At 37.3% G+C, this 14,069-nt stretch overlaps 1 protein-coding gene across 1 annotated transcript; it reads left to right on the top strand.

The window, feature by feature from the left end:
* Nucleotides 1–1,184: 1,184 nt before the first annotated feature.
* LOC131881841 (uncharacterized) lies at nt 1,185–12,917 on the top strand. The gene is made up of 5 exons (XM_059228819.1): nt 1,185–1,801; nt 2,850–2,983; nt 4,853–4,922; nt 10,722–11,074; nt 12,230–12,917. The coding sequence occupies exons 1-5, from the start codon at nt 1,216–1,218 to the stop codon at nt 12,665–12,667; spliced, it is 1,581 nt and encodes a 526-aa protein (XP_059084802.1). The 5' UTR covers nt 1,185–1,215; the 3' UTR covers nt 12,668–12,917.
* Nucleotides 12,918–14,069: the final 1,152 nt, after the last annotated feature.

Genomic DNA, 14,069 nt, shown 5'->3' with positions numbered 1-14,069 from the left:
CATGATGGTGATTCTTTTAGCGAGTTATCGTGGGAGGTGAATCTGCGCCATGTTTGACAAATCGTGTTCGTATCTTCAATGTTTATTTATCCTCTCACGGGTCTCAGTGTTGCCACTGTCGTCCCACATTATATCACACAGTGCAACAAAAAAGTAAAATACTTTATTTAGATTTTTATTCAAAAAACCCGTATCAATTTCTTGAGAATTTATGTTGAGATATAACCAGGGCATTTTGGAGCTAATTACGATGAAAATTTGACCATTAAATCTCCTACAACTTAGTACAGATTTAAATAAATTTAAAAGAATTTCCAGAAAAGTGCAAGTTAGGTGTGCTCCAGTTTACTCAAAGTAGATTTTTGAAAACTTCAGTTTTTCTGTTGGTTTTGTCTAGGCGTTGGTCGTTCCTTAATAAAAATAATTTCATACCTAAAACTGAGATCTTTTCCTTGTCTCAAATAATGATTGTTGAACATTTACAACGATGAAACAAAAAATCACTTTGGAAGACTAGTTTTAGAAATTTTCGACTTTTTAAAGCTTCCCCATTAGAAAGCTGTGCCTAAAGTCATGGATGGATATGGGGAGAGTTTGGAAATTTGTTCGAACATACTCTAGCAAAAAGAAGATTTTGCTCTGAATGAGACCTTTTAGTTTTACGAAATTTGAATGAGAAGATATAAAAAATTAAGAAGTGCAAATATAACAAGATTTGAAACCACAAACACATTTATTGATGTTTGAACAAGCGCAATTTTCAGCCCTGATCTTCTTTCTTCAAGACATGAAAATATCAAAAAATGGAAATTTCTATTAATATTGCCTAAAAGTTCAAATTACTTCAGTTGCCAAGATAGAAAAAATGGATGCCACTCTGGAGCGTGAAAAAAGGAACGTGAAACCAATAGTTCTTGGTTTTTGGATCGTTCCAATTGCACCATTTCAAAATGTAATGTGGTTACTATGGTACAATTTGAGCGCTTCTTTCACTCAAGTATTTCACTGCTCCTTAGTATTGGTGGCCGGAATTTAATTTGTTATCGACAATTGGCCAATTCGATGGCCAGAAATGCCAACAATGATTCCACTGTCAAGATTACAAATTTAATTACAATTACTCCTCATTTCTGTGCACGCTGTATGTGCACATAAAGACAGTGCCTTTTTCATGCTTACGACCTTTTTTGTTTTACACCCCCTCTGTCGTGGCTAATGGACACTTGGGGTATAAAAGCCGAACAAGTGCTTAAGAGAATTAGTTTCAAAACAATGGTGGACGTGAAAAAACAACTCGTTCTTTTCTTTTGCACTCTCCATGTTTCGTGGGCCTCATCCAACTCTCCTGGGATCCAATGCTTCGTCCCTGGGGAATGCCTGGACTCGCAGATCTTGGACGCCCGTCCCACTAACACTTCCCGAGAGTGTCTAACCCAATGCCAATCCTTGACCGGATGTGAATGGTTCACTTGGTACACAGACTCGACGGTATGCACTTCCCTCTCCGGATGCCTGAGTTTAACCCAGGATAAGTGCGGATCCAATTGCATCAGTGGTGAGCAAGAGTGCCCGGAGATTCAGTGTGAAGTCCACGGGCGATGCTATGGAGCATTGGAAGGCATCAGGAAGGTGGGGAATGTTGATGAATGCAGTTCTATTTGTGGTCGGCGAGCGGAATGCACGTGGTTCAGCTACAGCAATCAAAGCAGCTCTTGCACAATGACCAATGATTGCCCGGTTTTGGATCGATCCTGTTCGGATTGTCAAGCCTCAGAGAAAGCATGTGCCCAAGGGATTGAAGGCAAGTCGAAAGATCTTTTCGAGATGTTCATGTGGTTGTTAGGTTTGAGTTACTGAAAACGGCCATCTTAGATGTCAAATTGAGGATTGGATTTTTTGAGAGCAAACGCATAAAGCACTTTACTAACTTGGAAATTGGCTTCTCTTGAAGATTCTAATTTGCTAAAACTTCTTCAGGGTTGTCTTTCGTTGGGTTGTTAGTTGATAAGCTACAAAGGACTTCATGATTTAAGAATAAATTGAAAGTTTTGATGATGGCGTTTACTCCCTTTTCCAAGCGTCCTTTTCTCCTGCAAGCAAATACTGTATGTTTTTTCTCAAAACTAATTTCAAAAGTTAAATACTTTAGACAATGTTTTACCAAGACGTAAAAACTTGACACGGCTCCTAAAACCATAAAACAGGCAGCAACGAATTTTGGGAGCGAAGTGTTGTTAAACAAAAACGCATTGGAACTAGGGCTAGAAGGTATGCAGATTTTAAAAGTTCATTTTTTAGTTTAATAACTCTTAAACCGTTCATCGCTTTTTAATGGCATAACTCTTTTTTCCAACTACATCCTCACGCACAGAGTGTCGAAAAATGCACAAACGTGCGACAATTTCGTCAAAAGAGTCAAATTTTCTTTTTCTTTCCTTACGTTTTACAATTAGCAATTATTTGGCTCATCCATGTATACTCAATTACTTTTTCACTAGCAAAAATAAACGCTGACCTAAACATTGAAAACATTGAGGATGTAATTGGAGGAAAGAGTCATGCCATTAGGAAAGCGTGAATGGTTTATGAGTTATTAAACTCAAAAATGTACTTATTTTCATTGATCCTTTAAAGTCTACATACCTTATAACCCAAGTTCCAATGCGTTTTGTATTTAACAACATTTCGCTCCCAAAATTCGTTGCTGCCTGTTTCATGGTTTTAGAAGCCCTGTTGAAGTTTCATCAATAATCACCAAAAACTGAAATGCTTCATTTCACTTTGAAGAGTGCATGCGAATACTATTTTGCATGAGTAGAGATGTAACAATGTGTTTTTATCAATTTTAGCAAAACCCGAGGAACTTCCGATGTCCCAATATGTTTATACCGATGGTCACATTGTGTATTCTATCAACTCAAGCGATGAAAAGATTATGTGGTTGACAGCTATACCAGAGGTGCCAAACTCTTTCAAAATTCAGGTCAGAAAATTAAATTTATTTTGGTTATATGTTAATAGGTAAAAACATCAAAACCATTTGCTTCGTCAAACGTTCTTGCTGGCTTTCTCATGAATGCCAAAGTATGTCACAAATGCGCTAGTAATTATAGAAACTTCCTCTTGGGGCTGAAATATTTAGTTTAAAGAAAGCACCCAGAATGGGTAACTTAAGTGCTGGATTAAAGACAGAGAGTGCAAATAGATTGAATTAAACATATCCTAAAACCATTTTTCATATAAATTGGATTGATTGTTTTTGGGATGGTTTAGGGTTGAGAAAATATAATTCTGTATTCCCTTCCAAAAATCTTTCCAGTTTAAATACTCTTTATGATAATTGTACAGGGAGGTTTGTTTCATTCGGGTAAGAAATAACAAAATAAGAAACCTGACCCAAACAGACATTGAAATATGTGGGTAAAAAGCAAAAGAAAACACGCTTGCTTGGTGTGTCGCTTTTTACTATTTCATTCATTGATGTGTTGATCTTTTGGCATACCTTCAGTTCGACTTAGACAAGTTTTTAGCCAAAATTTCAGATCAGCCATAACCTGATCATCACATCAAGATCAGTTCGCCAAATCAGTCACCTTGAATTCGTCGGTAAATCATGTGGTATTTGAACATACATGTAGGGTAGAGTTAAAATGATCGAATTCCCATCTTGAAGTTCTGGGGATTATGTACATTCCCAATTGTAAAAATGAACTACGCAAAAACACAGGAATTTGCCAATGTTGTATTTGGGTGCTAGGGTCGGAGGGATGAACCTCGACCGGCCGGCGAAGCCAGCCATAACATCATCCTTTTACTTTTTTTCCGATAGGCAGCGTCGTGTCCGTCTCATGTTGGTTCTCCGTCTGTGGGCAGGATTAGCGTCTAAAGGTTTCCTTGAGAAAGGTCCGGGAGGAGACGCGAACCGGGGACTTCTCTCTCGTATTAGGAAACTGCGATAACCCCTGCACCACGTCTCCCGTACCAATAGGACATGCTCATGGGGGTTGTTGTTCACCCCTTTGTACTTGAGTGCCCCCTTTTGACTTACGAAGGGATATGTCGAGGTTTTGGCTATGGCATGAGTTAGAGAGCATGAGTCAATAACAATAGCGTCGAAATAAGCGGAGCTGCTACGCAAAAGAGGATGCTAGAAACGGTAAAAATATAAAACTTTAAGCTCGCTTTGAGACAGAAGTTCAATTGTTGGTTGAAAAAGCGGTGTCATTTTACGCTTGACACATCCCTACATATCCGAAAGATGGCGCTTGGGCGCAACGAGGTACAAATAACCAAACAAACTGAGGCTGCAATCGTATCCTATTGTTTGGCGAAATTGAAAATATTTTTTACCCCACAATATATCTTGTGCTATATATCTGCTTTAGTAACCCTCAATTAATGTTTAAGTATCATGGTGGATGTAATATAGAATATCAAAACACTTCTGCAAAACTTTGCCGATTATGTTTTAGTAACAAGATCTAATTGGAGCAAAATGTTTTTGATGCATCTTTAACAAATTTCTTTCATATTGAACTTTTCATCCTGGAACTGTCCTTCGTTTTATAAGTGCGCTCTTTTATCCCAAAGCGTCTAAAAACCTCGAAGCCCTCTGAGCATTTAAGGCCTAACAATAATCTCAACTCTTTTCCGCATTTTTTATTTAAAAAATCTTCAAAATCCAGGTTCATTGAGACGAGTTCGCTTTTGGCTAAGGTTCGTTTTTACGTCATAATGATTATATCGCTGAATGCAGGATGGATTATGTGAGCTAGTTTTTTAGTTCTTCCATTTTGCATAGTGCTATTAAAGTGTGTTTTTTCCGCTGAAATTACGCTGTTTTTTGTTAAAGGTTGTGTCCAAATGCCATGAGGACTTGTTTGTTCTTCTTCGCTACGATTTTAAAGGAGAGTTGGATAAAGGTAAAAGCAAGAATTTGAGATATTTTCATCTCATTATTAAAGATTATAAAAAGGTTTTAATTTGAAAACGCCTGGAACATCCATTTAATTTTTAATTTTCTTTACACTGAAATGGAATGTACAAGTTATGTCAACTTGCATGGAATCTTTTGTGCTAACATTGATTCACGATGGGCGAAAATAATCTTTCATTGACTCTCGAGAAACGGAAAGTAGCTCCCTCTAGGAACTGAACTTCATCTTCATGCGTCCTCTTAAAATTTTGACGGCTGTGCTTCCAGACAGATGGCGAAGAAAAGTGGCAAATAGTTGTCAAACAGCTCAAGGGAAAGCCTCAGCTGACGAGACTGTCCCTTTACATGGTGTGTCTTAGGGCACTCTCTTTCTTTTTCCTTTCTTCCATAACATAAAACAACAGATGTCCTAAGTTGGATTCTTCGTTGATCAGCTTACCCCTCTCGTCTCACCATTGAGACGACCGCCACAGTGGTTCAAAAGCCTTTTGAAGTCAATCAAAAGTATCCAAACAAATCTTGGTAACTATTCGCCAAATGAGCGTTAAATTTGAGCCATAATTCTTTAATGTAATGTGATGTATTTATTGCGAGAAGCATGTCTCATTGGATATATGTATGTAAGTGGTACATTAATGTCAATCCAATTGTGTTCGCACATGGCGATTTGGAGCCCATTGTGGGATCAAGGGTTGCCATTCGAGGCAAATGTCCACTGTAGAAGGAGGGTTTGGATGGGTGGGGAGACTTGGGATCGAACCCATGAACCCGAGTTCAACTCGGTCACGCATTAGTCAAATGCGCTACAACCATCTCCCATAACCATCTCAATAAATCAATAAGGTCAAAATTACTTGTTATGGTTTTTGCGAGGTAGGAGACTGTTAAGATGGATTTTTGGATTTCTCTCAATACTTGAAAAGGTTTTTTGACCGCCGTGGTGAGACGGGTGAGAGGAGAGGAGAGGAGACGACTGTGTCCAAGAATCCAGCTCTAGGCTACCTTGGCAAATGCGGAAGCAAGGCTTGATTGGCAGTAGGCTTTTAATATAAATTCAAAAGATAATTTCTTCAAAGAACAACCAATGAATGGATCCTTGCAATGTGAAAATTTATCCATAATTCCAACTGGCAGATTTTGGTATCTTCAATGATTCAACAGAAGTTGAACCAATTTAATGATTTTCAAGGACCAAGATAAAGCGCCCTCTTTTAAAGCCAGGCTCTAGAAGACGCTCTTTGTGCTCTCAACCTTCGCAAGGGGCATCCTTGTTTTTATTGTGATTAAGTCTCAAGAGTCCATAGGTAAAACTTTCCTATTTTTTATCCTTTGATCTTTGGACATTAATATTTCATTTGGAGTTCACTTTGTTCACATTAGATCCGACCTAATTAAGTTTTGGAGTTACATTGCTTCGTTGGTTAGTCCATAGACCTCTGGAATCATGATTAGTTATACGCAATATAAGTTGAAAATTTGGGCCAATACTGAAGAAAATATGTTCTCTTTGTTACAAAGCTTTAGCCACGGACTTCTAGAGGTATGGACTGCAAACGGAAGCAAAAATATCCTATCTCCCAAACCGCTCATCTTATTCCACATAAACACTTCATACGACCACAAGATCTTGTTCAGTAGATGAACTCAGCCAAGTTTGAGCCCAAACCTATGTTTAGGGAACTCAGGAGACATGTTCAAAGTTATGTAGTAAACACTACATAAAATTTGAATTTTCGGCCTGCTCTTGGTCAGCTACATAGGCTTTTGACAACATAACTTTGAAACGATCGACTTTGCATGTAAATGATATAAGATTGACCTACCGTTAATTGAGAAGATCTACGTTTCTTATATTATTACTTTAATTCGAAAAGTGGCTCAGAGTGGCTATGACCAAGAGCAAGCCGATTTGGCGGGAAGCTCGTTCGCAGTCCATATTTCTAAAAGTCCGTGCTTTAGCATATGTACAGGAGAATATTTTGACCAAGGAAGACATAGACCAAGGATCTGATCCTTAAAAGCGTAGCCGTTTGCAACAATAATAATAGGCTTAGGGGTAAAAAATGAATGTCTGTAATGACAAGCATCATCCACTTCCCACAAACAGAGGACTAAGAGTACGTATTTTCAAGGTGAAATATCTCGCAAGAGGCTTGATAAAAGGTTTATTAAAACATTCCTTTTGTGTTTAAGGGTATTTGAAAAGTAACTTAAGCCATTTAAATGGTACTTAACGACACTCCTCTACGTTCAATTATATTTGGATTAGATGTTTCTTTGATTTTTTCGATGCTTGTGCTGTCAGCTTTGATATATTTGAGGCTTCATTAAGCCATTTACTGTAACCATGCCATTTATCTTTACAAATGGGAGTATTAAACCTTTACATAGAGCACATAAAAAAACGTTTTTGAAAAAATGAGGTTCAACTTTTGCTTTGCATATTGATTCAAACATTAAAATGAGTTCAAAGTGTTAGATACGACTTCAAGGAAGGCTTTAAAAAAAAGGAAACACTGGATTCTATATTTGATGATATTTTTTTCAGAGACTTCTCTGTTGGGAATAGGATCCCCAGCAGTTCAAGACGAAAAACGTTTTCAGTGTATATGACTTTATATTCAAACCCCTCAAAAAGAACGGGATTTAGGAACCAAACAACTTGAAATGATCATATGTATACCTGTCGATGGTAAAGCGATTTACTAAAAATTCAATTTTTGAAACTCTTGTGACCCAAATCAATTTCAGTTATCAATTTATCTGGCTCTAGACTTGTAATATAAGCATCTAAATGATGATGTAACAACATTCTTTTGCCAATAGACCACTTGAGATAAATACAATTGTCCGTGGCCAAGACCACGTCCTTGATAACGGCTGTCAGTGTAATCAATTTGGCAACGCCACTTCGAATGTCTGTGATCATGAATATTTTGAAAGATCTTCCAATTAAGGTTTAAGCAAGGTTTAATCGATTTTCGTGTACCTTTTCTCGACTGGACAATATTCTGTTTTTTTCCAAATACAATCGCACACAAGCAAACAAGAGGTCATGAAATGTTTTTTTTTCGAACAATTCTTAAGAAACTACATTGCATTAAGATGCTCAAAGCACAAATTGCACAATTCAGACATTGAAAGTAAATCCTATTTAAATCCCTCAACAATTTCAAATCAACCTTAAGTGAGGGTAGATTGTAATAAAAAATGGCAAGAACAATTTTAAACAAGGTCAGCAAAACATTTGCAAGTAATTTACGGTGTTTTGTACAATAGAAAAAAAAACATATAATTAAAATGTGATTGAAAATAATTGAAGTACAATTAAAAAGTAATTGAAATTGAAGTAGAGTTTCTCCTTTACCCTGAACAATTTTGGCTTTAGAAAGCAACATAACACTTTGCATGCAGTTCAAAAAATTCTATAAAATATTTCTGCTAATCTCTGTGACAAAATGGCACTCACTATATTTTTGGTCCTCAAAAAAGCTTTTAATTGCGTTGATCATGGTATATTGATAAAAAAACTGGAGTATTACGGATTCCGCGGTAGGTCCATAGTTTGGTTCAAATACTACCTTTCTGAGAGGTACCAGTGTGTCGAGGTGAATAATGTTAGGTCCTTGAAACTGAAAGTCAAAAGTGGTGTTCCACAAGGCAGTATCATTGGACCTCTCTTAATTCTGATCTTTATAAACGACATGCCTTAGCATAGCAATTTGAAATGCATTATGTTTGCTGATGATACGACACTTCAATGTTTTGAAAGCCAACCTGATAAACTAGAGGAGAAAACAAATGTTCAACTGGAACGTACCTTAAAATGGTTAAGAATATATGAATTAACTTTAAACATAGATAAATCTAAATTCATGATTATCAGGCACCAAAATTGCAATTTTAACTTCAAAATTAATATAAATGGATGTAGGTTAAAGGAGGTGGGTTCTACTAATTCCAATGAAAAGTCCATAGGATTTCTGGGAATGCAACTCGATAGCAAACTCAACTGGCACTGTCACATTGAGAGTGTAGCAAACAAAATTCGAAAAATTATTTTTAGTCTTAACTGAATTCGCAAGTCAGTGCCGAAAACTGTAAAGAAACAACTTTATAATGGACTTATCCGAAGTGTCTTGGAGTACGGTATTGAATTTTATGGTCAAAGTAAGAAACAGAAGATCTTGTCCATACTCCAGAAAAGAGCTATACGCTGGAGAAATAATGCGAGGTGGTTTTCTCACACTGAATCTTTGTTTCATGAGTCCAAGCTCTTAAAATTGCAAGATTTGCGCACGCTTAAAATCGTTCAAGTGATGAGGCAGTCGTGCTTGCAAGAACTTCCACCATGCATCAATATTTTCAAATGGAAATATAATCCTCGGCTTGGCGGTTGGAGAACAATTACTCCAGCTGCCAAGTGGGGACTTTTACAAAGACTACCGAACTTTGCTTTTCCCAACGAGTGGAATAATTTCAACTCTCCAGGCATCGATCTAACCAGAATTAAATTCACCCAAACAATTAAAGATTATCTCTTACAGAAGTACTCAATTGCCTCGTGCAAACTAAAGAATTGCTCTGTATGCCAACAAAAAATCCTAAGAAATGAATTTTATTTTTCTCTTTTATTAAGATTATCAGCCTCTCAATCTCATCAAAACACTCCTTGCACCAAATACAATTCTAAACTTATTAATTTTCCTCCCATGTCTGAAGACGTTTCGTATTTTCTAGTAAACATAACAAATTAACACTTAAAATATTTGCTTCGCTTTTTTCATGTTTTTCTTTCTATGCAGTATCTTTTTCTTGGTTCCTTCTTTTCTTATAGATTCGAACCAATATAATTTCCCACAAGCCTTTCAAGTTCATTTTGTATTTCTTCCAACTCAAGTTATTGTGTTGCAGCTTGGCCTCTGTAACATTATTAACTATCTATGTCATGTCTCTTTTAATTTGCCCAGGTCCTTGTGAAAACAAGCTTTTGCTTACCCAGAACCTGAGGAATTACATGCTCATTAAATTTTTGATGTATCAAGATGCTAACTCAAAGATTAAATGCTGACATTATCCAATCATGATCAAAGCATTCTTGAAATAAATCGATCAAAAAAAAGTTTGAATAAAAAGTAATTGCATTTAATCACATTTCAAACACTTGTATTTGTAATTGAATATTCGTAGGGAGTATGAAGGAATTGATCCAGTAGCAGGATTTAAGTCAGAATTGTACAAGTTGTCGACTAAAATTCCTGATCAACCTTATTTTCAAGAGTTAGCCAGATTCGCCAAATGGAATTTATTGGTAGATCAAATATATGGTGTGATAAATTATTCGTCTTGAACTGGTGGGATTCCAGTCCCAGGAGCGGTAAGGAAGTCGCAAAAAAGCACATGTAAAAAGTCATTGACACAGGTCTGTTGTTTTACAAAAACCCTTATATGGCTAAAAGTGAGTGGAATTCGCCTAATTAGCTCTAATAGTCGCGTATGCCTTGGTTCCAGTCTTGTGCCCGATCATAATCCTGTAGGTCGTGAAAACTGGTCAATATCAAAACTAGCTTTTTTGCTATGAAACCCAGGCACATTTATTGAACTGACTGATTAAAGTAATATTACATATTTAGGAGGATGACTAGTCAATGCTCAATCAATCCAATTAGGACTTAGCTTGCGTTAAATCACGTGTGACAAAAAGTATGGTTTGGGCTTGGAGTTAACATTTTCATAAAGGGAACAAAGTTACTTTCCACTCACAATGTGCCTCCTTTATCTGCAGATAAAATATGGGCATTGAATTTGGATAAAGCCACTCTCAAATGGAACGACGTGGCCTTTCCCTCCCCCGATCTGCAACTGACACTGCCATGCGAGTTTTCTCGGTTGAAAGATGGAAGGATTTGGGTTTATTGTCCAAAACTGCCTCAAACAATTCTCTTCGATGGCATACATATTGTTCCGTCCATTGAACCCTTATGGGTAAAAAGTGGCCATGGCTTGGAACATTTCGGAATAGGAAGAGTTCATGAAAACGAGTTTATTGTTGTTGGGGGCCTACCCTACGACTTGGAAAAGGGAATCTCCAGCCAATCCATTTCAAACCGTGTCTATCTCATCGACTTCAACAAAAATGTGAGTTACTGTGTTTGCCATGAGTAAAGCTCGCCGCCAGTATTTCTGTCTCTTGTGGGCCTGGAAACCCCTGCAATGTTACGTACCAAAAAACCCTAGAACATGGGCAGACAGGCGTCACTTGCTGTCTCTATAAGTCCCCGTTATTTCGTTATCTTCGAACTTGGAGCACGCCCTTGTGGTCCCAAAAAATATGCATTTTAAATTTCAGGTCAATCAAACGGCTGAGGTTTTTTTTGTTTGCTCTCAAAATTCCGACTCGTTTGGTATTTTTGTATTCAAAGTAAAACTTATCCAGGTATTCTGGTATTAGAATGTGGAAATTTTGAGAGCACATATCCCAAAACTAAGGTGTTTGGTTCATTTGAAAATCAAAATGTGTGGTTAAGGCGACGTTGGCTAAATGTCATTAGAAGAAGAATATATTTTTTTTAATTCACAAAGGCAAGCAAAAAAGTCGATTTTGACTGGCTTTGAAATTCTATTGGCCTCGGATAGCCAAGGAAAGGAGAATTTGCCTTGTGGAATTTGGACATCAAATATCTCTTCCCATAGATTGTTGGTAAATTTCTATTTTACCCCACGAACTTCTGGAAATATGGACCGTGAACGACCTTCCTGCCAGATCAACCTGCTCTTGGTCACAGCTATTCTAAGTCCCTTTTCAAAGTAAAGGAATAAAATAAGGAACGTAGATCTCTTCAAATAACGGCGGGTCATTTTTTTTTGCTTGCCAAGTGATTCGTTTCAAAGTTAAGTTGTCAAAACTTATGTAGCCGACCAAGAGCAGGAAGAAAATTCGAATTTTATCTAGTGTTTGCTACATGGCTTTATACATATCTCCTGAGTTCCCTAATCATAGTTTTGGGCTCAAACTTGGCCAAGTCATCTATTCAAAAAGATCTTGTGGTCGTATGAAGTGTCTATTTGGAATAAAGGGAACGGCTTAGGAAATGAGAAAATTAATTTTTGCTTCTATTTGCAATCCATATCTCTAGATAGAAGTCCGCGTCTAATCCTGAGCATCTTTGTATGCATTCCAATTTTTATGGTTGGACATAAAATAAATGATCTTAAATTTTCAATTTTCAAAATTTCAACATCTGGTAAGTATTGGAGCAAAATATCATTAACAAGTATAAATTTCAATTCTAGGAGTCTGGAGCATTACCAAATATAGACGCATCTCTTCTTACTCCGTTGATTTGGCCCATGATCTTGGATAACGAACTGAAAGTTTTTATCACCGGCGGATATAAAAGCAAGAATGACTTGGAAAAAGAAACGAACATCAATAGACTATTGTTTGTTTTGGATTGGAAATCAAAGACGTTCTCGAGCATTACGAGGAGCTCAGACAAGTATTTGAAACTGTCCACGCTCCCGGTCAAATATGTTTTCATGAGTGGAGATGAGCCTTATATTTGTTATTCCACGGAGACCGATGCCTTCATGTACAATCTGCAAGACATCATAAACGTAAAAGACCCTAAGAGACGAAGACATTTCAAAATCAATCAAATGGAATTAGTGAAACGTCCTCAAGTGGCAGATGTTTCGGATTGGTTTGACAAGGAAGATGAGAATGCTTGAAATATGAACTATAAATGGTTCCCGTTCCGCATGACTCAGCCCGGCACATATTTGCAGATGAATTGAATATTGTTTTTATCATTGGCAAAATGCATAAAAACTGACATGAAAAATTTCCAAAATTTAAACGCTGATAATGAGAAACGAAGTGCGAAAAAATCATGCTTACAAGCAAATATGATCAGATGTCTTTCATTTCTATGTGGTAAACTGTAGAATCGTTATTTTGTCAATCTATCCGAAAATCTTGTTTCGAGTCGTCTTATTTCGCCCGTAAAAGAATTGTTGAGTTTCTATCTTTTTTCAACTGAATAAAGTAGTATGCGCCCTAATTGGAGACGCAATCTGGTGACAAGGCTGAAATGTAGATTGAAATAATGGTTACAATAGACTTTAAGGTTCGTTTTTTTCCTTTGTTACGACGTCAGATGGGAGCTCTCTCGTACGGCGTGCCATCTGATTGATGGGTGACCCAATTGAGGCATTTCCCGCTTCGTCATTTGAGCATAGAAGAAGTAACATATCAAGTTTGTTGTGCTTTTTTACTACAGCTGAATCATTAACTAGTGGACAGTTCAACTGTAGCTGATGGAAAGCAGCGCCTCTACAATCAGAAACTATTTATGCCCTAGTAGCCGGTCAGCTGACATTGATTCGCTCTGAAAACTAGTTCGCCTGGCTAGCTCTCATTGCACTCTCTAGGAGTTGCTTCCTCTATGATTTGAGGTTCGGTATGTGAAGCCATTTGTAAGGAAAACTTTCATGATCCTGTTTGGATATGATCATAAACCAGAGTCTTCGAATTGAATGTCTAGATCTAGGAAGGATTAACTTCCGGCACCGAGGCTCAAACCCACCAAAGCGAGTTAACTAATCTTGCTTCCTTGGCTTCGATTGTCCATTGTCTACCAAGTATCTGCGCCAAGAGTTACCAAAGTGTCTGTCACAAAATTTGCTTAGAGTCAGAGATATATCATTTTCTGTGACTCTGGATAAAATTTTCCTTCAATCACCTTCAATTGCTCCCAGACACATTCTGTTGCCAATATGCCAACCACCGATATGCATAGATCCAATATACTATACTGCCCAATTTGCTGGACAAAACGTGTAGCTGATGGGAGCAAAAAAGGTTGTGCCCAAAGAATCGTTCAAGCACCTCTCAATGTTGACTTGAGTTCAACGTAGATCAAAATAGCTTGTTGAAGATTCGCGAAAAACTTCATGTCGATTTACAAAAAACAATCAGTGTTTATTTTCAATGCGATAATGAACCATATCTTGTTTGATGGTCCAAGAAAACTCGTTCAAATGCATGAAGCAATGGGGGTACCGCCACGCGGTTTCGTGAACGCAAATTTTGGAATGCGACAGTACTAAATTTTACCCAGTTGCATTTCAA

Source organism: Tigriopus californicus, chromosome 6, assembly GCF_007210705.1.
Source record: "Tigriopus californicus strain San Diego chromosome 6, Tcal_SD_v2.1, whole genome shotgun sequence".
Taxonomy (NCBI): domain Eukaryota; kingdom Metazoa; phylum Arthropoda; class Copepoda; order Harpacticoida; family Harpacticidae; genus Tigriopus; species Tigriopus californicus.
The sequence above is the reverse complement of the archived record's forward strand: the minus strand, read 5'-3'. Positions and strand labels throughout refer to the sequence as shown.

What these genes read in the sequence shown, in the direction of transcription:
- LOC131881841 (XM_059228819.1), top strand. Translation starts at nt 1,216, where the DNA reads ATGGACACTTGGGGTATAAAAGCCGAACAAGTGCTTAAGAGAATTAGT. An exon ending in ATGTGCCCAAGGGATTGAAG is followed by an intron (nt 1,802 to 2,849) that starts GCAAGTCGAAAG and finishes TATCAATTTTAG; the next exon opens with CAAAACCCGAGGAACTTCCG. An exon ending in CAAACTCTTTCAAAATTCAG is followed by an intron (nt 2,984 to 4,852) that starts GTCAGAAAATTA and finishes TTTTTGTTAAAG; the next exon opens with GTTGTGTCCAAATGCCATGA.